This window comes from Stegodyphus dumicola, chromosome 3 (genome assembly GCF_044657685.1).
Source record: "Stegodyphus dumicola isolate Sdum_Otavi_A_Nest chromosome 3, ASM4465768v1".
In the NCBI taxonomy this organism is placed as follows: Eukaryota; Metazoa; Arthropoda; class Arachnida; order Araneae; family Eresidae; genus Stegodyphus; species Stegodyphus dumicola.
This window is the reverse complement of record NC_140770.1, coordinates 170472399-170500198: the sequence shown is the minus strand read 5'-3', so window position 1 is coordinate 170500198 and position 27800 is coordinate 170472399. Positions and strand designations below refer to the sequence as shown.

Here is a 27800-nt window from a genome sequence, read left to right as displayed (position 1 = left end):
TTATAAGTGTTATAATGATATATATTAGTTTGTCCACTAATTCAATCATACATGTAATAGAAGGCAATAGAATGTTTTAGAACATAGATATTCTTAGAATATATAATCTAGTAATCTATAAGGTGTTTCTTCCGCCTTCTTAGCATGCCTTCGTGGTGTAATGGTCAGCAAAAAACCAAAACTAACCTAATGACTCTACAAATCTAAGAAAAATTGTCATAGAGAATATATCCCATAGATATTTCAATAATCCAAAATACTCAAATATCCAGTTCCAAAATAAAAGAATGTTCAGGCAATTGGATCCATAAGATATGCTTTCTCTCGTTATGATATGCTTCTTCGGAAAATGATAGCAATGTTTTAAAATTCAGTTTCTCCATCCACTGGTTCCACCCATATAAAATGGTTGTCGCTTCTCTAACGTTTCTAAAAAAGACTGTTTACTCTTGATGAAGAAGGATCTATGTCTGATCGCCATTCAAATCGATAGAACTTCCTTCAAAATATACGCCTATCTGAGATTGCTCTTTTTTTTTTTATTCTGAATTTTAAAACAATGGATTTTTTGAAATAATATTAAAGCATTAGCGGCAACTGTAATGAAAATGCTAAATAATGAAACTTTCTAAGAAGGTAAATTAATTTTTAAAAGCTTCTGTTAAATTAAACAGAATTTTAGCTCAGCCTAAGTATTACCACATTGTAGCAACATCTTTCAGTTCAGCAGTCTATTATCAATGATATTCAAGAATATCAGGTTTCCTAAAAATGAATTAGCAATTTTTAGCTAACAAAATTCTTATTTCATCTATTTCCTATTGTTATGTGAGAATAATAAGTTTTTAATAGAAAAAAAAGGAAGAAATAATAATTCAGATTGCAACATTATGTTGAAGTAACAGATTAGGTAATGTGGGTTACAGCCATAAAATAAAGGAAAATCAAATCCTATATGTCATGAATTAAATTCTGTTTTGTTAGATGAGATGGAGATAAAATTGACATTCATGTTTTTGATATGTTTAATGTAATTTATGTTTTTGATATGTATGATGTAATTTATGTTTTTGATATGTATAATTTAATTTATGTTTTTGATATGTATAATTGATATATATGTGTACCTGTATATATAGGTGTGCGTTGCATTGGTGATGTGAAAAATTGGTGCTTTTGTACTGGAATTTCGTGTTTCGCTCATGAATGGTTCGATAGGCCTTAGTATTTTGTAATTCCCTTCTGAGAATTGAAATTCGAGGAATTTCTAAGGACTCTGACGACACTTGACAGTTCATTTGACACTTCTACAGATTTTTCAAATGTGATACCTGCTGTTCTAACACCGATGATCCCTTCTTTTGAAAAAATAATAAAATCTTTTGATTACCCGTTATGAACGTTTTGTTGAAAACACTTACATGCATTAGGAAGAATCCAGACTTACCTACATGTGTTGTCACAATTTAGTGAACAGACACTGCATATACCTGTATATGTATGAATTTACGGGCAGGACGTTTCAGAAAGCAAAGTAGCGAAAATTTTGAAAACAAATTGTAAAAATAATTTCAGTATAATTTTTTAAAGTAATTCATTGAGATACACATAAGTTTCATTTGGTTCCAAGTTAAAAATAAGAAGTACTTGAGTCTAGGACTTTTCGCCGTCGCCATTTCACCATGGCCGTTTCGCAGTCAAGACATATATTTCTTTACATGACTGTACTTTATCTTGCCGTATTATACTCGTATTAAATTATTTAGTTTAATAAGTTGTATACTTTTGTATAATTAATAAAGGTTGCTTTTAATATATATAATTATTTACAAGTATGAGATATAAAGAAATTACACTTAGTTGGAAAATTACGTCAGTTTCAAAGAGAACTGGGGCTAAACTTCTGATATAACAGAAGTTATATTACCGATTTTAAATTTATGCGGATACAATTTTTACATGATCCGTCAAAATTTTAATCGGCTTGTTCAGAGAAATCACTTATACAATGAGGAAATTCACATTGTTTTGAAATCTAAATGGAAAACATAATTACTCTGAAATTTTGTCAGCATCTTACTCTCTTAAAATTAATATGTCATTTGTAACGGTGTATATGTATAAAACTGTACACAAAAACATTTTATATATTAATTTATATAAAATGTTTATTAAATTAAATTAAATTATTAAACTAAACAGAGTTATTAATTAAAATCAACTTAACATTAATACCGCTAGATATAATACAGTCGTGTAAAGAAAAATATGTCTTGATGGCGACGGCAAAACGTCTCGACGGCGAAACGACTCGACGGCGAAACGGCCGACTGCGAAACGGCCACGGCGAAGAGTCTTATTCCCGAAGTACTTTTCAGATGTTTCATCATTTGGAAACAATGACTCGGAAATACCAACTGAATTAAAAGGAATTTAACTGAGAGTCAAACTTCCTGAGGATTTCATCTAACATCCTTCATTACTAACAAAGCTGCAAATTATTCTTTGGCTTGAATTACATTGAGAATCAATCCAAGTATTTAAATTTGTGAGATTGCAGAAGAATAAATTACTTTAAACAGGGGACTATTTAAAATTTAAATACTTACTTGAATACAATATTTAACAATTCAGATTCTTATATATTAATGTTAATGCAATAAAATTTAAATAAAACTTAATATGCATTGAATTGTATATAAACTTGAACTGAAAGCGTAAACGTAAACCTAAAATTCACAGAATTTAGTCGAAGATTTTCATCTAAATTCTACAAATTTAAGGTAAAAATTCTTTTATTAATACAATAGGTTTATTCTATTTATTACTTACTTACTACATTAAAGGTATTTTCTAACGTTTTACTAAATAGAAACTACTTAAAACTATCACTCATCAGTTAAAAAGTTTAATTTCTAAGGATTCTTGTTTAGTTCCATAATTTGTGTTTGATAGTTTACCTTAGTGAATTTAATTCGAAATTTCTTTAGTATTGATTTGGTTTTGATATCAGGATAAAACTTTGGTTTCTGGTCTGGAAAATCACTTTGGTTAGGACGAAGGGCTTGATTTGCTCAAATCTATAGTGTTATTTTCATTTAATGTATTTCTGTTAGACTTGATTTATTTTAACATATTTGTTAAATCAAATAAATAGTTTTGGCACTGAGTTTGCAATATTTGGTTAATAACGGATTATGTTACTTTTTATTTGAATTTGGTCAACGTGCCTTTTCTTTTAAAGCCTGTAGAGGCTGGAGTAATAAATGTACAAACTGAATTGTTTAAATTTAATTAACTAAAGATTATTTTATAATTCATTAAATTTGTGATTTTATCAGCTCATAAATAGGTTGATTTTTTTTTACTTCTGTCAATACATTAACCCTCTGAAGAAGATGTACCAGAAGAAATAAAATCTTTTCCCCTTTAATTTTTACATGAATTATAGAGGAAACTAAAACAGGACTTAAATATATATTTAATTATTACAGTTCTTCATTTCATTGTGAATGTGTTTGAAATTTAATTTTTTCGTTGTATTTTATAAATATTGCCGCTAGTTACTACAGTTTGCGACGAATAACTAGGTTTGGGTTTCGAACGTAATTTTTCTAATCTTTTACTTAAGATCATTGAAAATAGTTAATTAGAAACCATTAATGTAGGGCGAAAAGCTACAAAATTAATTTGATTTGTGCTTTCTTCGTTTTAGTTAGCTTATCACATTGGTAGATTTTGTATTCTGATATATTCTTTTCTTTAAATATACATATATATTTATGATATACATATATTATGATATTCTTTTCTTTATATATATGCGTATATATTGGAATTGGAATATTTGGTAATGCCGGCTTACTTATTGTCCCTTTTTTTTTTTGTTATATTTTACTATATTGAAGATTAATTTTATGGTTTTACTTAAGAGGTAATCTAAATATTTCTTAACCTACACTTATTTATTAAACACACATATATACTGCTGGCCACCGTAAATGCAAAACCCTGAAGGAAGCAAGCAAATAACATGAAATTTACAACATGCATTAGCGAAGGTGAGATATGTAAATGATTAGAATTTTAGGACAGACTCACATCACGCGCGCCTCTGGCCCCACTTCAAAGCGCTATTTAAGGCTTGGAATTTTCGACGATTTCAAGTTCAGCAATTGTGTTTTTCTTGTGGTTAAAAAAAAAAAAAAAAAAAAAAAAAAAACTGAAATGTTTCAGATTTTAAATTAGTCCAAAGGGGCGTTTTTTAACATTTTGTGTGTTACCTTTCTTTATTAAATATCATGTTCCTCGCACTTAAACCATAAGATCCAGTGAAACAGCAATATCGCAAAATAGTTTTAAAACGAGCATATCTTTAGAATTTTCGATACAGAGACTCACGTGCTGGAGATAAAAATGTTTTTTCTGCACAACGTTGCCATTGCTCGCTTTGAAATCCTTGAGTTTGTTAATCAAAAATTCGTCAAAGTTTTAAAAAATAGGAAATCGATCATAAAACAAATTTCAAATTTCAAATTTGGTCTTCCACATGCTCATATTCGTTGGAGGATTACGTTATTCAAAATTCGATGACTCTATGTACCGTTGTTTTATCACAATACGAGGAATATACATACATTTATGCAGATTTTTCATTATTTAATTTCTTCAAATATAATGCAGGACTCTAACATTTTGTGGCAACAGTTTGAAAAGTGAACCGACATTTATGAGTCCGACGCAAAAAAAAAAAAAAAAAAAAAAAAAAAAAATCAATTATGACTTGTATAAAACAGCACAGCCATCATCGTTTGATCAAGTATCCGAGTTCGACAGAGGAAGGGTAGTGGCCTATCGAGAGTGTGGATTATCTTTTAGGGAAATCGGTAGTCGTCTTGGACGAAACCAAACAACTGTAATGCGGATATGTGACCGTTGGATGCAGGAGGGTACGACGGACCGACGATCGCATCAACCTCAGTGCACCACTTCACGTGATGACAGGAACAGTGTGCGCGTGGCAGTGACGGATCATTCAGTCACATCACGAACCATAGCACAGCACATTCAGTCTGTAACGCATCATCCGTGTCTGCGCGTACCATTTGACGCCGTTTACAGCAGAGTGGTCTGTCCGCAAGACACCTATTGCTTCGTCTACCCTTGACGCAGAACCACAGACGCCAATGGTGCGATGAAAGAAGGATGTGGACGGCAGAATGGAATGAAATTGTCTTTACTGAGGAGTCACGCTTCTGTCTGCAATACCACGATGGTCGGATTCGAGTCTGGAGACACCGTGCAGAGAAGATGCTAAACAGCTGCGTTATGCACCGTCACACTGGTCCTGCACCGGGTATTATGGTATAGGGCGGTATTGGGTATCACTCTCGCACTCCTCTAATACGCATTGCCGGTACTTTAAACAGCCAGCGCTACTTCTTTGAGGTGTTGGAGCCAGTTGTCCTTCCTTACCTTCAGGGCTTGCCCACAGCCATATTTCAACAGGATAATGCGCGACCACACGTCGTGGCACGCATTGTCCAAGGATTCTTCGTCAATCGCCAGATTGAATTGTTTCCCTGGCCGGCTCGCTCTCCGGATCTTTCGCCGATAGAAAACATGTTGTCCATGGTTGCTGAACGATTGGCCCAGATTTCATCCCAAGCTGCGACACCAGATCACCTTTGGCAACGTGCGGACGTTGCTTGGTCTGCTGTACCCCAAGAACGTATCCAAAGTCTCTTTGAATCAATGCCGAGGCGTGTGGTAGCGGTGATCTCCAACAATGGCGGCTACTCTGGCTACTGATTCTGGAAAGAACCACACTTCACAGAAGTCTATAAATTTAATCATTTGATACTTGGTCAACATGTTATCTACTAAATAAATTTTATTGTGATATCTCTTGTCTTTCTTGGTGTTGCAATTTGGATGGCCAGCAGTGTATATATACATAGTTCTAGATACTGTTAAATTTTACTTAGTGAAAAATTTTCTGAAGTATTTCATTTGAAGGAAGTGGATAGTAATTAAAAAGTCTTTTCAGACAATAATAGATTTTAAATTTTAAGCAAATGTAAGCGTAGTGTTTAAGTTACTACAAAAAAATGTATAATCATCATTTTGTGTCTTAAAAAAATTGGATTATTATAGAAGACAGTGACTTTACTGAAATTATTGAGAAACCTTACTTAACCAAATAAATATACCTACATTCAATGATCGTATTTAGAAGGCTCTTCGTAAGCTATTACAAAATATTTATATTTTTTAATAAAGACAGATTGGGCATTTTACTCACATACTGTATTTGTACATGTTTTAATGATACACCAAATACAGTTATTTACATATTATTCCAGTTTTCCAGAAATCTCGTGAGTTTCACATTTAGGATTATAAGTTTTAAAATATTATGTATTTTTAAGAATAATGTACTTACTTACAATCTTGCACAAAAGCATATAATAATTTGAAAGACACATATTTTTCATAACGTCGAAAATTGTCAGTGGTCATCTTAAAGTACCGTAATCATCATAATAGTTAATTATTTATTTCAGCATTATACAGGATGCATAAAAAAGATTTCACCACTAAATATCTCTTGAATAATTGGTCGTAATATATGTTTCCAGTTAATAAAATAAATCAAGCATGGGATGCTTTTAAACTAGAGTGGTCACAAATCATCTTTACAAAAATGTGCAAAATTTGAATTGTTATTCATAATTCTGTAGAGAAATAGATCTGTACAGGAAGACTTTACACACACACACACACAATATATATATATATATATATATAAATATAAATATGGGATAGTTCTATGTCTTTCGTTCTACTGGGCCGATTGACCAAATTTTAATTCCATTTTCCATGTCTCCAAATCGAGACAGAATATATATATATTAGATTTATGCGTGCCATTGTTCTAACATATGACACAAAATATGAATTTTTTAAATTACATACCGATTTTTCCCATATTTCGATTCTATGATTAAAATTATGCACTAAGTTTGATAAAATTCACAAGATTAGTTTTTAACAAATTAGCTCTTAAAATTTTAGCTCCTTACTGTTAGTTGAATTTGTTATACGTATTTTTAATAACTCTTTTTTATTAAAGTTATTTGATTCCTTCTTTCACATTTCGAAATTTAGGTTCAATCCAAATAAAATTCGCTGCTATTTTCTGATTTGTTTTTAAAACTTGTACATTCAAAATTTTTTAAGATATATTGACACGTTTAAAAGCGATGAAAACGCCAAACGTATTTTACCGCACTTTGTTGAAATTACTTGAATGAATGATGCACTTTTTTTCGCTCGTGCACAACGAAAAGGAAAGTAATTTACCATATAATAAGAATTTCTTAGCAGATAATGTCTGCCACCGTAGCAGTCCATGTCTGCGAAAAAGAAAAGCAATCTGAATTTTATGTGAATTCGAACTACACTGGTTATCATAAATTAAGGAAAAATCACAAAAATAGCGATAACTCCCTCAAAAATAAGCCAAACCGTGTAAAATTTAATATGTTGCCAAGTAAGAGTAGCTGAGTGAAACTACGACATGCAAATTAGTGGCGCTGCTTTCGGAATACGTCATCTGCGAGGAGCATAAAAGTCCATGTTTGAGAGCAAGCCCACATATTTCACTGTGACAGTGATATCAGAAATCTGAGATAGCCAATTCGTAACAATGACCTCCAGGCATCATTTGCCTGCAGAACTGCGATGGAGAGCCATTGGGAGACTAGAGGCAGGACAAAGTCAAACAGAAGTGGCCAGATGGCTAAATGTGAGTCCTTCTGTGGTTCATAGACTTTAGAGGCAATTTCAAACCACAGATTCGGCATTTAGGAGGTTCAGCCAAGGACGGCCAACTGCTGCGACGAGCGCCTATGACCGATATTTGACATTATGTGCACGCAGGAATAGAACCGCTACTCCGACTCTTCTTAGATCCTCCCTTGCAGCAACCACCGGAAGGTTCGTATCAACATCAACTGTGCGTAGAAGGCTTCACGAAGGTGGTCTGTATGCGAGGCGACCAGGCATTTGTGGGCCGCTCACGTGACGCCATAGGAGGGACCGTTTTCAGTGAGCACGACAACATGTCCATTGGACGCCTGATCAATAGAGGGCGGTTCTCCTTACGGATGAATCCAGGTTTAGTCTAGAAAGCGTTAGTAGGAGTTATTTGATATGGAGAGGACCTAGAACCCGTTATCATCCGTCAAACATCCGTGAAAGAAATGCATACTTAAGGGGCAGTGTCTGTGTTTGGGGTGGCATCTTTTTGGGTGGACGCACAGACCTCCATGTCTTTTCAAGGGAAAACCGTGAATGCTCAGATTTATAGAGATGACATCCTTGATGTTTATGTGCGCCAATATGTCGGGGCAATTGGTGATGCTTTCCTATTACAGGACGACAACGCAAGACCACACAGGGCTCGCATCTTAGATGATTATCTTCAACAGGAAACAATTATGCGCATGGAGTGGCCAGCTCGATCCCCGGACTTTAATCCTATCGAGTACGTTTGGGATGATTTAGAGAGACGTCTAGCTGCTCTCAATCCGCCCCCTCAAATCCTTGTCGCGCTTGCAACTGCTTTGCAAGAGCAATTGCTCTCGCTTCCTATGGAACTGATAGACCGCATAATTGAAAGCATCACTCATCGCTGTATGTGCTGTATTGCTTCTAGAAGCGATCATATTCCATATTGAAGGTACTTTTCCTATAGCAAACTGACACTTTCGATTTGTTCATTTTACGCATGTGCTAATTTCTATACTACCAGATTTATGATAACCAGTGTTTATAACACTTAATCATTTTTAAGAATGATAATTTGAAACCAATGCTGGTATATTAATGTTCATCTGAAATAAAATAGATTATTTAAAGTTTTCGTACAAAAATTTAATAGTTTTAGTTTATGCGAAGTTTAATGCGTAATAAGTTTACATTTCCCTAAAAACGTTTGTCTAATGATATCTTTATTTTTATCGTATAAAGACCTGTTTTGGGCGGCTAATTCAAATATAAAAAACCACGTTTATCATTGAAAAGTTTTTCTGTGTAAGACAGTACAAAATTTAAATTTTACATATTTATACTAAAATATGTCAAGTACCAACAATTTTGATCTGAAAGTCTACCTTATTTGATTCAATTTCTCAAACTGGAAAAATGAATCTACGAATAGTAACTGTTCAAGACATATTTAGTTGTGCATTCTTTCTTATTCATCTTGTACAATCCTCACCTACATGCACTGTTCTAAAGTTTTTAATCGTAATCACCCTCATCATAATCATATTCATCAAATTCATAGTCTTCTTCTTCATCATGCGTTTCTTCTTTCTTGTCGTCATTTACTGTTTCGTAATCATGTTCATCATAATAAGAAACATCATATTCATTTTCAGGCTTATGCGGTTTCTGTACAGGAACCGGAACAGGGTAAGGAACTGGAAAAGGTTGCTGATGTTTATGTTTCATAGCTAGCTTCAACTTCATTTTTTCGAGGTGGTAAGCTTTCATCCTGTGCACATGGTCTTTTAACGATTCCATCTTCTCAGTGAACCAACGTTTCGTTCCGTTCTTATGCTTGTAATAATCCTCGTTATAATAGCTTCTATACTGATGATTGGAACGAGATGGTGTATTATCGTAATAATCATAATTATCATTAGGCCATCGTCTTCCTGGAGGTGGTGGCCGCGGCGGTGGTGGAGGTGGAGGTGGAGGTGGTGGACGAGGTGGCGGTGGAGGAGGTGGTGGGGGAGGAGGAGGGGGAGGAGGAGGTGGCCGAGGGGGTGGTGGAGGGGGAGGGGGAGGAGGAGGAGGGAGAGGAGGAGGAGGTGGTATTGGAAGAGGAGGAATTACAGATGGAAGCGTAGGAAATCCTGGCAGCGGTATCTGTGCAGGATTAAATACATAGAACTGTGGATATAGCCGATTTGGAAACCGTTGAGGGGTATAAGGATATTTTATTGGAGCTATGAATTTCTTCGGTTCTCTTTCTTTTTCCATGTCTGCTTTGACTCTGGCTTTGTGCTTTTTGTACATCATTTTCATTTGGTATCTTTTCGTCTTCAGTTTCATGTCAGTTAACTTGGCTTTCATCAACATGAGCTTTCCTAGTGTGTCTTCCACGGGACTTTCATGTTGTGCCCTGAGAATAAATAACAAAGAGAAAAATGAAAATTCAGAATGAGAAACCTTATAACTTTTTTCCGTAATGTTTAATGTTTTAGTTTAATAAAATCCGTAAAGTACCAGATCACCCGAATAATAGGTTACTCTGTTCTAGGCTAGGTTATTTTGGTCCTGTTCAATTCTTATTTTGTGTCCGTTTCGTATGTACTCGTTATTAAGATTTTGGAGCAGCCGATTCGGCTGTTAGGTCACGTTTAAACTTTCGGTCAAAAACAAAATAATTCATTCTGAAGAGATTTCTTTTGCCCAAAATTTTTACCGTGTTGCAGTTGTACTGCAACGTGGTAAAAATGCCGCCTCCCATACAGACATATACTTAAAAAAAAACATTAAAGCAATTAGCATTGGACAATCAAAAATACAAATAAATATGAATTAACCATTTCATTAAAGAAATAAGATTTTCACATTATCCACTTTCCGACGCAGTTTCTTTTGTAACATGAATAAACGCCCCCTAAGAGGAGAAGAAAATTTTACCATACCTTCGCGCGATTTTCGAAAGATTTTAGTATATTTTTGGTTGGGGAACGAAACTTATTAGTGAGAAAACTTCCAAAATGGGTGCGTGGGGATATTTCTTAAAAAGCATCAACGTTGATTGCCAACAATAAAGGACGCTTTAAAGAATTTGGGTAGTATTAAAAAGCGCACAATGATTATTGAAAAAATAACATCGGAAGAGCAGATGTGTTCGTAGAATCAGACATTTCGAGAGTACAGTTATTTATAGCTATTACAGAAACGAAGTAAACGTTTCAAGACATTTTAATTTGTAGATATCTAAAGGTTCTTCTATAAACAAACTCCTGATATCTCTAAAAGTATTTATTAACAGAGCACAGGAATAGTTACAAAGAAAATATGTATCAAAACAGAACATACACCAAAACGGAGCATTAACATGTAGAACTAGCATTCGAGTCACGAAAGCATAATATTGTAGAACCTATCTTCATCGCAGCTGGAAGTCGATTGGTTCTTTAATTGTTCTCGTTACAACTGGATGGCGTTAGATAAAATAGTTCGACTACATCCAAATAGTTCTGTTACAATTACATGCTATTGATTTCTTTATGTCTTTCCTTCATTTTTGATTTAAAATATATCTTAATGCTTTATGATGATGTTTATTCATCATTTTGTTTTACTTATTTGTACAGATAAGCGATCTATGCATTCAATTCCAGACATCAGGCCATTCGAGATAAAAGATCTCCTGTTCGTATTTTCTATATTTTTCTTCTATTCGTAATAAGTTCATGACGACAATTTAATGAAGCTTGAACGAATGTAAATAGGTAATAAAAATCAAACTATCTTTTTTGCGAAAAGATAATATCCATTATTCATAAGGATAAGGATAACAAAAAAACAATAATTAAAACTAATTCAAAATTGGCAGAAAAATGAAGTAAACCCAGCTATTTTTACTGACAATGGTGACAGAATTAATAGCTATTGTATGCTCTACACAAAAAAAGGGGGGACGGTTTTATATCTTCCATTCTACTGGTCTGATTGACGAAATTAAGGCTTTGTTTTTCATCTCTCGACAGAGCGACTTAACGAATATATTAGAATTATATATGATATTGCTCTAACATAGGTATTTTGACACAAAATCAGACTTTTTGTGAAATGACATGCAGACGTTTTTTCATATTTCGATTCTATAACTCAAATTATGCCTAAATATTAAAATTTGTAAAATTTGGTGTAAAAGTTACCGAGAAATTTAAATATTTATCAAAAAATTATAATTCGCTTGGCGAAATTCTTAATGCATGTTTCTTTAATGATTTTCTTTATAGCATATTTTTTAATCCTAGATGCTGCATTCAGATCCGTAAACCACATTTGGCGTTATTATTGTTCAAAACAAAGACGTCAAATTTCAAAGCATGACAATTTGTAAATTCACGTATATTTTAGGAAATTTTAAATATAAAATCTCTAATTTTTAAAGATGTCGAATTTCAAAACGTGGCAATTTGTAAATTCACTTATATTTTAGGAAATTTTAAATAAAAAAATCTCTAATTTTTTTCTAGTGTGCTAAGAAATACACTTCTTTACGATGATGGTAAAACTTAATTTTTTTCTAAAAATTTTAAAAATTACTAAAATGTATAAATTTGAAAAATAAATCTGAAAACATCTGCAAATTTCATTTCGATTGAATCTAAATTTCAAACTGTGAAAGAAGAAATCAAGTGAGTAAAAGAAGAGATATTAATAAATATGTACCAGATTCAATTAACAGTGAATAGCTAAAATTGTGACAGTTAATTTTTTAAAAATTACTTGTACGATTTTTAAAAAACTTGGCAAATTTGCATAACTTCAGCCGTATAATCGAAATTTTGAAACCAAATGAGCATGTTGCTCCAGAAAAGTCCGGTTTTGTGTTAAAATGCTTATATTAGAACAATGCTACATATAAATCTAATATATATCCTACGTCGCGCTTTCGAAGCACATAAAACTCAAGTTAATTTTTGTCAATTTGCCCAGTAGAACGGGAGATACTGTACAACTGTGCCTCCCTTTTTTTGTGCAGAGTGTACATGATTTAAGTTAATTAATCTAATACTATTCACACTTTACGTTGACTTTAAATGCCTTAGTCATGGCTTCAGCCATCGTGGACAGTTGATTATATTACAGCTCTGCATACTTATTACTTTAGACATTATCGATTGAACCTATCTTTTGAAAAGTGGCTTTTAAACCTAAAATTTATCCAGAAAGCATACATTAACAAAATAAGAAAGAAGGGCAAGATATAAAGTATTTTAAAACTGGACAACTGGAAAAGCTGATAGCGATTGACTGAAATTTATACGCGTGGTTTAATAAGGGCAGGTAGCCTGAATAAAAAAATAATAAAATAATCTGAAACGCTTTCCAACAAAAAATTAGAAAGATTATTTTTCATTCACCTCTTCGAAATATTACTGCTTTTGAAATCTTTAAGGATATTTTTTTATCCATTAACTAGTTTTTCTAACTGTAAATAAAAATAGCAAGCTACCTGACGACGCTTAATATCTTCCATTTATTTTTTATTTATAAAGGTGCATTGGAATAACCATAAAATTATATCATTTAAAAAGTCATTTTATCTGAAATTTTTAATAACATTTCGTAATATGAATTACTTTACACCATTAGGATATGCAGCAGAAATGAAACCTAAGAGAAAGATGAAATTTTGTATTAGACTATGGAATGCAATTTTGTACATACATTTCTTTTTTTAATTTAGTTCAAATCATAATCCATTAATTTATAATTGTAATATTTTTACATATAGTTTCCATTTCGTTAATATTTTATATTTTTTGTTACTACTATTTTACGTTCAAAAATGAAATGCAAAAACAAATGGAGTTTCATAGTTGAAATTCGTTTGAATTTTAATTTTATTTACCTGAATGTGTTTTGTTTTACGTCGATAACTTTAAGTATTACTTTTGTTTTTTGAAAAGCAAAATTTAATTTCTCTAATATAATTTTCTTACTTATCTATAGAAACAGCTATTGTTAGGAAAATTAAAATGAAAATAATTCATTTTATATTTAGAAAACTTGTTATATATAAATAGAAAATATCTACGTAGAATTGTTTTTAAAAATTCTTTTATCTACTGATTTCTTACTGTAAACTGTTTCATATTTTTAAGCATATGATTTTCAAAAATAATCTGATATTACATTTTTCATTGCATGTTTAAAACCTTTTAGATTATAGGATATATTAAATGGAATAGTTTGATCACATTAGTATGTTTTTTATAAACGTTTAAATTATGATTTCGTTTTTTCTTATATATTTATGCAAGCCTCTGAAAAATATTACACAACATTAACATGTATTTATAAGTGTTTAGTGTTACACGTTATTACATTTTGAAAACAAAACGTTATTATACTTTGAAAGATGCTCTAAAGACGCAAGGTGTTTGAAAATGTTTAAACGATTCCCGGGGCAGCCATTTAAAATTTGCTTTCTTGATGCAAAAACATTCGTGATAATTTTGAGCAAAATATTTTGGGAAGTGGAAATAGATATACAATTAATATTCTTAAAATTCCATTTGACTTCAAATTCTTAGTATACATCTAATAATTACACAATCAATTTATGTGTGGAATAGAATTTCTTATAGCTGACGATTTTATTAGAAGTTATTATGTTGACAGACTTCAATTATATATTGTTCGAAAAATTCTCCTAAGAGTCTTTTTTATATTAATTAGTAGAAGAATTTTTAAATTACAATTTCATTTGTTTTTGAATTAAAAAAAATCTTTGTTTAAATAAAAATTTTTAAAATTTAAATTCTTTGGTTTCATTAATTAATAAATTATTGCGCTAAAAGTAATCAAATCGTAGCTTAGCTGTACTATTTTATATATTTTTACTACTATGATAAAATTTTAAATCAGTATAAATTAAATATGTATGCCATATTTTTTGCAAAGCAGAAATACCTCAGCTAATAAGAAATCTTTATATATATATAAGCGGCTAAAGTGTGTGTCGCCGATAGTTTATTGTTGCCACTCGGAAAAACGAGCGCAGAAATTAACGTTTCCGCAGTTTTTAATTAATATCTTAGCCAATTAAAGTCGTACGAACATGAGAACGATATCGATGGATTCGGAGAATGTTTTGGAATACGAGAATATGCGTCTTGAATTTCAACTCGGCGCCGTTCCGTAAATATTCGAGAAAAAAGAATTTGGCACGTAGCGAAATCCCTCTTATAGGGAAAACCCAAGAAAGAAAGTGGAAAATGTAGGGAAAACGTAGGGGAAAATTAGTTTTTAATTAATATCTCAGCTAATTAAAGTCCCACGAAGACGTGAATGCTCAAAATGGCGGGCCACGGACCTAAGGAATCTAACGGTGTGCTTCGCTAAGCCCGGGAGCCAGCCGTTTCGGAGGAGATGATGTTACTTCACCCCATATATATATATATATATATATATTCGGCTTAAGTGTCTGTTTGTAGCCGATAGTTTATTGGTTGCTTGAGACACTGTACTAGCCAATGGGGGGGGAGTTGCCACGGCACAGGCATGCCGTTTCAATTGAGACGTAGACAATTTTCTGTAAAACTTGCCTTTGCTATGACCATCCATAAATCTCAGGGCCAAACGCTTAAGCATGTTGGCATTTTTTTTACCTGAACCTGCATTTGGACAAGGTCAACTTTATGTTGCCTATTCAAGAGTTCGTGAAAGAACGGACGAAAAATTAAAAATAATGGATGGTCCTCTGCAAGGCGAGCTTAAAAATGATGGAAAGATCTACACAAGAAATATTGTATACAAAGAGATCTTTGACATGTTAATTAACATTTTATTATTTAAATCACCTTTATTTATTGAGCTAGCGGTGGCTTTTAAGAAATGTACCGCCAGTGGTTTTCTTTATTGCACTCTAATTTAAGCAATTAAGCAAGTAGAAGAGGGAAACCCCTTGGGCAGCAAGCAAAGGGGTGTCCTCGCCGCCTACTCTAGGTAATTAGCTTCAATTAGCAGACTACTTTGAACAAATCATTTTAATTACAATTTATAATATCTAGAATAGCGGTCATTTCGTGTGACCGCTGGGCTTTCTAATTGTTTATATTAAAATTGTTCCCATTGTGCACGTTCGTAAATTTAATTACATCGTAAGTCTTATCCAAAGCATACATTAATTTTTGTGTTATTCATTCACATTATCTTAAAATGTAATTTTTATTATTGCAATAAAGTAATTTACATCATTTTTAAGCAAGTTATCTCAATAGAAGTTTGTCTATAAATTATAGTTTTTCTCGAAATTGGGGGCCTATAGCACTATTGATTCATCATTCAAATTCAATAAAATCTTTACCATTGGGAAAGAAGTATTTTAAACCGTATAATGTATTCGTTCTTTCCAGATTTTTTTTTTAAATTAACATTCTGTTCTTGACATATTTAACATGAATTACAAAGCAACGTAGTAACTTTTGAAAACGAAACCCTGCTTGAAAGAAAAGGTTTTCGACAGAATAGCTATCATGATCGAAAACAGCAACCCCAAAATCTAATAGTATCAACTTTACTATTTGCCTCTTATGTCATTTTAATTTACATTAAAGTTTGTTTCTATATTGTGGCGTGTATTATTTTCTTCAATTTCTTCACTTATTATACCAACTTTTAATTTTTTACTCAGATAGATAGACAGCTAAATAAATATATACATAATTGTATACGTCTATATAAGGGTACTCAATTATCAGTCAATTAATCAGTTATGCATGTATAAAGTGTCCCATAATAAAGTAGTCAAATTTCAGGAGTACATTCTGTAGCCGAAAATAAATAAAAGATTTAAAGTAAAAGTAGGAAACTTGTAGTTTATTAGGCTAAAGGACATTAATGATCGGGGGCAAAAGGATGCGGAAGCAACTTATTCATGGAACATTTTTAGCTTGTCACTTAAGTGCATTGTCGGTGCTTATTACCTTTATTGTAAATGAAATACTAATGATTTATCGTTGGTAAATTTAAAAAATAAATACTATTAAATAGACTTGCAATGATACAGTATAATAATAATTATATATATATATATATATATATATATATATATATGTGTGTGTGTGTGTAAGATATAGAGAAATATGATAGCTGCTTTAAAAAAATAATTGACGACCTCAAAATTAACGATTTTAGATTTGGTGCTCTCCCCCTAAATTCATCTCTTCTCTCAAATTAGAGATTATTCCAAATTACATAACACTGCTTGAAAAAGGTAACTAAAACTAATATTGACTGATCATTAGCTTAGAATACTTTCTGCACCTACGTAGTATAATACGGCTCTGCGAGGAACTATGTTCCTTTTTTCTTCCTGACCTCTGCTATGCAAACAACTCTGCGCAGCTTATGCTTTCCTGCCTGAAATGACCTAGTATCCCTCTATCTGTGTATTTAAGAAGTTATTTTATTCAATTTTGAATGATTGAAAGGTAAATTTGTCTCCCAGAGAGAGAATTTGAGATATGTAAAAATAAAAATGGTGATTCTTCAATTCAGTTTTGTTATCTTCTTCATCGAGACGTCACCCTCAGCCATTACTGTCTTCTCAACCATCTACGCAATGTCAAAAACTGTTAAAAGCTCATGTACTACATATATATGTAATATATTCAGGAGCAGAAATTTTGATGACGTAGAAGTGTTGATCCATAATGACTAAGAAATTGGAGGTGAAGGAGATTACATCTTCAGTTCAGCAACATGTTTCGGCAACACACAATTCGGCACATTAAATGTACCTGTTGCAAAGGGCTTACATTTATGATAACTTTGTATCAAGAAAGCAGCAGCAGACAGGCAGCAGTCTAGCTAGGCCGAAGCGTGGAAAGAATGTGCGTTATGTTCAGGATGAAATCTTAAGTCAAACCGAGTTAGTTTTGGTTCACAAAGCATTTTGATTGGATAATATTGGTATAAACATATTATTAGCTGCTTGAGTTTTAGTTGAGTTTACATCACCAGAATTACGTAAGAGTCATATGACATCGATTTTTCTCGAAATAACGCAGTGCAAATAGATGTTGCTATTTTTAGAATAGAGAAGGGAAATTAATTTACGCTGCTAATTTATTCTTTTACATATTCTTTATTTTTCTTACATATATCTGTCTATCTATATATATATATTTATATATATATATGTATATATTACATCTTAAAACCATTTAAGTTTTTCGTAAATATATTCACAATAATACAGTGGAAACAGAAATTACGAGGAAGAGAAAGAATAAAAACAGAAATTATTTTGAGCATTAATGATAAACGTTATTTTGATACATGGAAATACTGGTATGCAATTAAAATTCAGAAATTTGTGCCATTTTGTTAAAGCAATTCCTTAAAGAGCGATAATGGCGTCAAATCGTATCATTTGAAAGGCAGCCTAGCTAGTGAAACGTTTTTGTTGCTTTTAGTGGAATAAATTTCTGTTTCAATAACATATACAATGTATAAACATTCATGTAATTAGTATAACCTAAGCAATGCTTTTTAAGCAGCTATCATTTGATTTTTGAATAAAATAATGTTAGTTATTTTGAAATATAGAATAAAGTTTTAAAATATTTTAGAAGCAGAAGTAGCAATTACTTCACCCATTTAAGGATTTTAGAAAAGGAAGTTATTGCTGGCATGACTGTATGTAAAACTGTAAGAAAAATTCCGAAGTAATTTGAAAATTTTCGCTTATACAATATTTTGAATTAGACATATTCTGCTTGTGTATAAAAAGTCAGTATTAACTGTTAATATCTTCTCTCTAGAGAGAAAGCATTCAGTTTTGCTCATTGAAAATTTCTAGTTTTTGAAGTAGTTTTTTGTAAATTTTATGGTAATTTTATAATTAGTTAATATTATAATTCATTTATGTATTTATAATTATAGAATTAAATTTCATTGTAACTTAATAAAAGTTTTGTGATAATAATTTTGTTATTCTGCTAAATGAAAATTTTAGTTTAAATGCGGTTAATTTTTGGTTACTTTTTTTCCCCTAAAAATCCCGTCAAGTAAACTCAAGTTTCAAAACGCATTAATGTGAAATTCATTTCTTTCTTACTATTAAATATCTTGTACTTCCGAATATAAACGACGAGGTAATATTTTGCTGCAGAAATTCAGCCAAAATTAAAAAATCGACTTGCAAGCCGAATTCAGAATGGCGCTTATTTTCCTCTGCACTAGACAGAGCTATCAGATAAGCTAAAGATGCATGCTAATTTATTTTAGCATGTAAGCTTCTCTATTGTGTGCTTTAAGTTACAGTTGAATGCGAAGAATCTTAAGAACTAGTAAGCGAATAATCGCTTGAGTTCGTGAGACAGTAATTAAACTTGGAAAGGGTTAAAAGACCCTTTATTATTCAAATAAGATTTAACAGAACTCCGTCTTGGAGTTGTAGAATAGAGCCGACACTCGGGCTTGAACTTAGGAAACTAAGAATTAAAACTTAACTAATCTTAACTAAAAAGATATAGCCGAAGCTATCAAGATTCTAACGGAGTTGGCCCCTTAACGCTAATTGACTGCGAAACTATTAAGGGCCTAAAGTACGGCAAAGCTTAATAATAGCTTAAGAGAGAGTAGCCTAAAAAGGCGGACACGTGTTACCTAGAATCTTTGGTTCTCTCCCGCTAAGACAGTAAAATTTCGCGGTTAAATACCTCTTTTCCTCAATTTGCATTCAAACGTGATTCTCAAACTACGGTCTGGCAGGAAGTGGTAAGTTTAAATTGAGAAGCAATAGGAAACGAAGTTTAACTCAAAATTTAACTATCGATAAAATTAACATAATCTTTACAAGCTTCTTTCGATAAATAGCACCGAGGGCGCTACAAAATGAAAGGAGACTTTTAGAGCTAATTGTTCGCATGGAACAATTGGCGCTTGGCAATAAAGTTGGAAATTTTATTTTAATTCTTACTTGTGCTAAACGCTAATAATATTCTGTTACACTAAACTAAGAGCAGCTGCCAGTTCCTAGTTTTAAATATCAAATACGGTTCTTTATCGTAAAAGCGAATCAACAACCTGTGCTACTGCTAACGCAGATTGCTACTTCACTTTTATGATTTATTTGAGGCCTGTTTCGGTTCTGTATTGACAGTCCTTTATTTCTGTTGTATAGTAAAAGATGCCCCAAAGCATATAAGCATTCTGTACCGCGCCACGCACATAGGGAAAAATCCGTACTTGTGATTGGACATACTTTCCGATGACATCATTTTTTCTTGGAGTAGTGACAATTAGGCGGGATTCATATGGTTTTGTTTTCGTTGAATGACGCGCACAAGTAACACGGAAGTCGGAAAATTGTGGTTTATTTTCTTTGAAACGAAAAAATTCAACCGCAGCGTTCTGCAGATGGCTTCCTGCTTCATGAAATAATAAATCTGTAACATCTTTCAAAGACGCTCTTAATATCAGAAGCAATCTTTTACGCTTAGATTTGGTAAATAGCTAAGTTCATGAATTTAGTGCAAAAACCAAAACGCGACGGTGTGGGTCCAATTATAAAGGCATTGTGTGCCAATAAGTATATTGTCATTATTGCAGTTTTGTTTTATTCTGTTCCTTTCACATTGTAGAAAATATTTCTTCTCCAGAAGTTATTACCATGTTAACATTCATGTCACAAGTAAAATTCTGTTGCCTTAAATGAAAGAAAAAAGCGCATTCAGTATTGTCGCTGAATTTGATGTGTGTGTATAAAAAAAAAGAAACTGCCTTCTCTGATAAACACTAATTTTATGCAAAGGTATACAAGATGTTACACATTAAAAAATGGGCAATATTCCTAAAGTAATATTTTTAAGTTTTAAATACGTATCTTTATTTCTCATTTCTAAATCTATATTAGTCTATATAAATTATACTTTTTCAGACTGATTATAAATATTGGGAATTTACTGTGTACAATGTGGGCTCCCAACGTTGTTTTTGTTACTTCCGAAAACTGACTTGAATCATGTTTTCGGAGATTGCATCTGCAGAAAATGGATATATATTGAACATGAAGTAATGCTAACAACACTTTTAATATGAAGTGTTTTAAATTGAGAATACATTTATGAACCACCTCTGTACTTAATACACATTTACCGAATTAGCACAAGAAGAAATAACACTTTTTCCCTCTAAGAAAAAAAATTACTACATTTTTTTATATTAAATTCGTCACACTAAGGTGTTGTAAGAAGTGCAATCTCATAGCAACAAAAATACAACTTACGTAATAATCCTTTTGGTACTGCTATCAAAATTTAAACAAACTTATGGAGATATATCCTCGAGCCCAAGCAAAGCATTCCTAAACGTAGAAGAAATGATGTGATCGGGATCACTATATCCAATCACGAGAAAGGAATTTTTCCTATGTGAGTGGCTCGGTACAGAACGCTTATATGCTGCCCGGAAAAAGACTCTGCACTTTCTGTTAGCTGTAAATAAGTTATCACTTTTGCTGAGCAATGTTACGAGCAGCTGAAGATGATTATATCTGAAACACAGGTAATTATGATGTTAATAGAGGATGGTGACATTTGCCTGTACGTGCGTCTAATAAAGAAAGACTGCTAAGAATTGCCAGAAAATTTTGAGTCGGATAACGGTATTGATAAACTTTATTAGTATATATTAAGATTAAATATTTTTCATTATTTATCTTACATAATTTCTCCGGTCGAATTATTTGTAAATCGTCTTGAACTCTTACGATAAATGAACCATAAACATCAGTACTTACGTATTTCCATAAAATTCTCCGTATATGCAGGAACATATACAGTTCTTTTAACAAATAATAAATAATTTAAATATTCCTATATTTATCTATCATAAAGAAATTCAGAACTAGAAATATAATTAAATCTACTTACGGCACAGGCACAGTGATGATCTTCTCCTTCTTGTGTTCAATCGGAAGGATAATTGTCTCTCTTTTCGTCTCCTTTTTCGGTCTTTCATGCCAACCATCCACAGTAATATGCACAGGAGGAAAAAGACTACCCTTGATATTAACTGTGTCACGGGGAACGGTGTGCTCCACCACCGGCAGGGTAAACAAAGATTCTGTCTTCAGAATAAGACAGAAGAAGATAATTAGCCGCAAATAATTGGGATGGCTCCATTGGTCGACCAGCCTCATCAGCCTCTGCAGATATATAAAGGATAGAAAGGCAGAAGTAGAGTTCTTTGGCAACATTATTCTAGTCCATTGCAAAATATCTCAACGGTCTTAACTTGATATATCAGTGAATAATAACATCAATATGCAAGGCATCCACAGCATGAATACTTGATTCGGTTTCTGGACGAAACGGAGATGTTGTATAGTAGTATTAAAATACAATGCATCATTATACTCAGTTGTTACCATTCCGTACCCATTTCTTAGCGGTTAATATTAAACTCCGGGCAAATTATTGTCTTGTTCAATGTTTGTTATTATGTCTCGTGCTTAGTAAATAACTATAAATGTTAAAGTAGTATGCATCATTATCATACTCAGCTGTTATAATTCAACTTGTAGTATTAAGTGAATTTTCTTAATGGGTTTCTTTGATGTCTGAATAAAAGGCGTCCAAAAATAAAAATAAAAATCACATCTCAAAAAGTATACTTTCTTTTATAGGTTCGACTGTCCCAAACGCAATCTCAGTTGGCATTATGCCAAAACACGTAGGATCGTACAAAAAGGGCGTTAATTACGTGTTACGTGGTGAGAGGTTACGTGAAAGTCCTCTCTTCGCCGGAAAGAGGGACTTTATACGACCGAGGGAGAGAAAATCCCTATATCATTCAGTAAAGGAGTCGTCAATTGTCTTTCGCCCCCCCCCTTTTTTTAATATATTTTTAGAAATAAATGTTAAGATTCGCATTAATTTACTGATTTGCAGCCCGGAAACTAAGAATGTTGTAATTTTTATTTTATTTGAAATTACAATTACAGTTACAGTTACAGTAATAAGTAAATTTTATTAGTTAAATAAAATTTACTTATTACGTTTTATTTTAAAATAACGTACATATAGAAAACTTATTTGGAAGACACTCATACTTTTACGAATATATAAACAAATAAATGCTCAGAGTTAAACACAATGTAATAAAACAGTGAATTATAAATGACTATCAGCATATCAGTTTAGATCACTTAAGAGTAATTTTCTGTCTTCTTATGTCTGTGCTTTTTGAACTACATGGAAATAACCAAGGAAAAAAATAAGAACGGACAAAATCCTTAAGGTATGATTCGTATTCATCTGCCCTATTTTGAGGAAAAAAAAATCAGTCCGAAGGATTGCATGGATGTTTGCGCTCATAATCGCGGCTGAGGCGGTCGAATCATATTTTGCCTCGTTGCAGAGTAATTCTTTCACAGGTTTTTCCGATGTGCAATTCACGTGTGGGCTCCAGATGATACATTCTTACACACATGCGCCATCTAAAGTTAGTACACAAGATGAGAAACAATCTTAACATTGTAGAAGAAACTCCACGATCAACGTAGTGAGTTAAATTAAAATTTATGCCGCTGAGGATTGTAACACAGAAGACAACTTCCACTATTGAAAATCATCATTTTGTGGTTTCAGTACTCGGTTAATTCTCCAGTGCTTAACAGATTGATAAACTTATAAGCTATTTCTCCCGCCTTCCTAGCGTGCCTTCGTGGTGTAGTGGTTCTGCACGCTGGACCGGTATTCCAGAGCTTCGTGGTGCGATTCCCGGCGAAGGCGTTTGCTCATTTTTCTGCTTCTAAAAATATCTAATGACTCTACAAATTGTGTGCTGAGAACTCTTCTGGGGAACTCTGAATCTTCTAGAGAGTCTTCTCAGTTACCAAATTTAATCTCACTAAATTTTGTCTTTTGGGTTAACAAAAACCTATTGTGTATCATACCAAAACCTACGATTTCCATAAAATTAAAATCTCACGTACAGAAGCTAGAGTAGTAAGTTAGGTCGACTAAGATTTGCGTGTTAATCATGGCACCAGCTGAATATACTAGACAACAGAGAAGTTTGGGCACTTTCTACACAGAGGCAAATGTATATTCTTTGTTTTATATGTATCGTATATTCTGGCTTAAAACCCTCATACGCACCTATAATACCAAACTACATTTAAAAATTTTTACATATATTCGCCGTATAACGCGCCTCTTTTTCTTAACTAAGAAACCTGAACGATAACATGTGCAATGCTTTTATCTTTTGAAGATATTCATTCCAAGATTTTTCCCAGGCTTTCAAACAATTATGTATTGGAATGACATGTGATAAGGGAAACAATATGTGTGGAAAGGGAAAATCCTTGAGGGAGCAAGCAATTCTGAAAGAGGATGGATTATATTCAATGAAGGTGTGCATAAGTTGATATACGAATGTATTTCAGAACCAAATGAATTCGCGAAATAAGGATTCAGAAGTTTTATCTTTTTTAGTTTTGAAGTGAACATCAAAGGCTTTAGTAAATTGCATTTGCTTTAGTTGAAATGCAGCTGTTCTTGTGTTCTTTTTTGTAGTTAATGTGGCTTCTGCCAAAAGAAACAGTCACAGTGCTGTTTTCAATGCAAAATCATTCAGGTTTTGAAAAAAAAATGGAAATCGTATACAGCCAAACTGTCTGGTGTTGGTGAAAGCTCCACATGCGAGTGGAAGAGAAATGAAATCACCGTAATTAATATGTCAAAGAATAAATATGCTTTGCATAAAGGAGTAACAAAATGAAGTGTTGAGAACATTGTCCTAGAAAATCAGCAAAAACACCAGAAACAGCATTTAGGTTATATGTAGAGATCTATTTTTTTGCATATCTATAGTTTTCGTATTTTTAAAACTATCATTTTTATGCCTGAAAATTTCGCACCAGTAAATTTCGATGCTATTTTTTTTGTTTTAAAAGAGCGTGTTATACGCTGGAATATACGGTAAATGTATCTTTAATATTTATTTTGGATACCTTTTACTCGGACATGTAAAAATATGAGCAAAAGCTAAAAAGAAAAGATACGGGTGTAAAAATATATATAGTTATAAAACTGTAAGTATAAAAGAGAAAACATTATAAGCCGATACGAAGAAACTTATAATCTTTATATATGAAAGTGTAAGCAAGAAATAATTGTAACATTTGAAATAAATACTTTATTGATTCTCAATGGTATTATTTAATTTCTGTAACATACTGAAGACTAATTAGAGTAATTTTTCGATAATCATAAAAACACGTGTTTTTATAATTTCTCTCTTACATATAACAATATATCTCCTCCAGTACAAGATATCCGTACACTTATATGGGCCCTGAAGTATGCAAACTAAGTTGAAATAATCTGCCAAGAAAGCGTGATAGTTAGAAATCTCTGTCAACAGCAGAATCAAGCGAATATTTGTAGGTATGGGTATTTTTAATTTCCATTTAAAAGTCTAAAGTTCCTTCATATAAAACAAAATAACTGTTGGTATAATAAAATGCAAAATATTTCTGAGGGAAAAACTGTTGGTGTAATAAAATGCAAAATATTTATGAGGGAAAAACTGACATAAGCACGTGCTTTTTGACCTATTGCTGCACCTCTGCTACACATACAAATCTAAATTTATTTATTTTAAGGGTAACAAACAAATTGCTATACAGTGATAGGATATTTCATGTTTGAAATTTTAGGATGTTTCATGTTGGTTTTAAACATGTGATACAGTGTTTGATGTTTCATGTTCACTTACTAGGAAAACGTGAAGCAATGCAATTTGTAAATATGATTCCTTTACATAATCGAATAATCCTAATTTCTATCCATCAGTATCTCGTCAATATTGAAATTGTCAAGTTTATTTTAATATATAATAAAATATTGTAATACAGAAATATACAATAAAAATATCTCTAATTAAAATCTAAAAAAATTGTACAACTAATTTATCAATGCTTTCAAACATCAGATAAATGAAAACAGACTTAAAACATAACTTAAAATGAAATTCTAAATTCAAATAATGGAAAACACAATATTTTTAAACAATAAAGAAACCTGGTTATTTTCAAATTTAGAAAAATGATTCAAATGAAAGTCTTACCTGCAATAGAGTATAAGTTCAAATTCCTAGCCTCATTCCAAGTCATTTAAAATGTAACTTCAGTGCTTTCTTATGAACAGAATTCTTGTCTTCTCTGTTGAAAGCAGACGTTTTACGTGCTCTATAACACGCTTTGCTTGATGTTTCCTTTTATATAGTTCATATGCAGTCGTATCACAGTGGAGAGTAATAAATATATAGGAAAAAAGGGAAAGTGTAACTTCCTTTACACATCACTTTCGATATGTTATTTTTTTTTATCCAAATGTGTAGTATGTAAGCGTTAAAGCGCTTAGACACCATTTATCATTTTGACGATATTTGACAAGCGTTTGCTGTGAACCGAAACTAAAATGTTTCCACGTCTGCTGGTCTGCTATCCGGTTTATGGAGTTATAACATACTGGATTTTATCCTCAATTTAAAAAACAAAATTCATAATACGCAGCGTGGCAAGTTATTTTGATTTTGGAAATAAAGTAAATGATGATATTTATAAAAGGATTCTTGTTTCTAATGGTAAAATCCAGTTAACTTATTTTAGATAAAGGAAATTGAAAAATTTGGTGACATATTTCACTTTGTGCAGACAATTTACTTTATATAGAGGAAGCTAGGTTATTACTTTTAGACGCAGTTATATTTGCTGATATCAGGATTATGATACTGCATTTCTTAAGTACATAATAAGTGATCCATTTACATCGCATATCCCACATTTCTTACATCACGTATTTCTAAACAAACTTTAGACAATTTTGCACGACAAAGTTTTATGAGCATTTTTTCAATATTAAAAGACATTTTAAGTTTTAATTATTAGCCCAAAAGGAAAATGAGTCCCGAATAAGATATTAGTCTTGAAACGGCATTTTGCATCGAAACACTTAAATGCCTTGCATCACATTTCAAATTGTTACCACCAAATATTATCGCCCTGTATTATAAATAATGAAATTAATTAATGAAGAATCTACCTGAATGTATGTATGCTTCTCGTACCGGAAAATGCAATGGTACCTAGAGACATCCAGTTTTGAATAACGTAGTTCTCCACCTGAACATAAGCACTTGGAAGCCCGAATTTTGAATTTTTTTTATTATCTACTTTATATTTTGTGAAACTTTAACGAATTTTTGATTGACAATCTCAATAATTTCAAAGGAAGCAGTGACAACACTGTACGGAAAAAAACACTTTTATCTCCAATGCAAGAGACTGTTTATCAGAAATTCTAAATACATGCTGTTTTTAAATATTTTATGATTTTGCTGTTGAATCGAAGTTTTTGTGGCGTGAGCACCAAGAACGTGACATCTCATGTAGATGAAGTAAACACACAAAACGCTAATAATAAAAAGGTGAAAAAAAGTTTTGAAAACCATCTTAGTAAGAAAACTGAAAATTGATACGATGAACTGAGAAAATACTGAAAAAAAGAGAAGTATGTATACCAACATTTAACGCTGCATCAGAAATTCTAAGCGTATACTGCTATGCTGCTTTTAAAATTTTCGTAATTTTGATGTTGAATTGCATATGACGTAAGTGTGAAGTAAATGACGCTTAATAATAAAACTAAAATGCACCCCCCCAAAAAAAATGGTTTAGTAGGAGTGAGTTAACAGCAGGCTGGTAGACTTTGAGCTCAGCCGAGAGCATAAAAAACCTTAACAAACCCTTTTGAGTGACATTAAAATCTGAAACCTTTCAGAATTTTTTTAAAATTTATTTAATCGTGGACTAATTTATGCAGAGCCAGAAGAGGCATGTGCTTTGGGTTTCAATAAAACCTCCAAATCTTTCGATACTATTTATAATAAAAATATATAAAATTTAAAAAATTAAATATATATATATATATATATAAAATAAAAAC

At 32.1% G+C, this 27800-nt stretch overlaps 1 protein-coding gene across 1 annotated transcript; it reads right to left on the bottom strand.

The window, feature by feature from the left end:
• Nucleotides 1–6162: 6162 nt before the first annotated feature.
• LOC118192640 (uncharacterized) lies at nucleotides 6163–26034 on the bottom strand. The gene is made up of 3 exons (XM_035363630.2): nucleotides 25921–26034; nucleotides 21714–21988; nucleotides 6163–10198 (listed from the first exon to the last, which is right to left on the bottom strand). The coding sequence occupies exons 2-3, from the start codon at nucleotides 21980–21982 to the stop codon at nucleotides 9310–9312; spliced, it is 1158 nt and encodes a 385-aa protein (XP_035219521.2). The 5' UTR covers nucleotides 21983–21988; nucleotides 25921–26034; the 3' UTR covers nucleotides 6163–9309.
• Nucleotides 26035–27800: the final 1766 nt, after the last annotated feature.

Bases quoted from the DNA above. Each gene is read 5' to 3' on its own strand.
- LOC118192640 (XM_035363630.2), bottom strand. From the start codon at position 21,982: ATGAGGCTGGTCGACCAATGGAGCCATCCCAATTATTTGCGGCTAATT. The intron at 10,199-21,713 runs GTAAGTAGATTT...ATTTATTCTCAG, and splicing joins ATCATCACTGTGCCTGTGCC to GGCACAACATGAAAGTCCCG.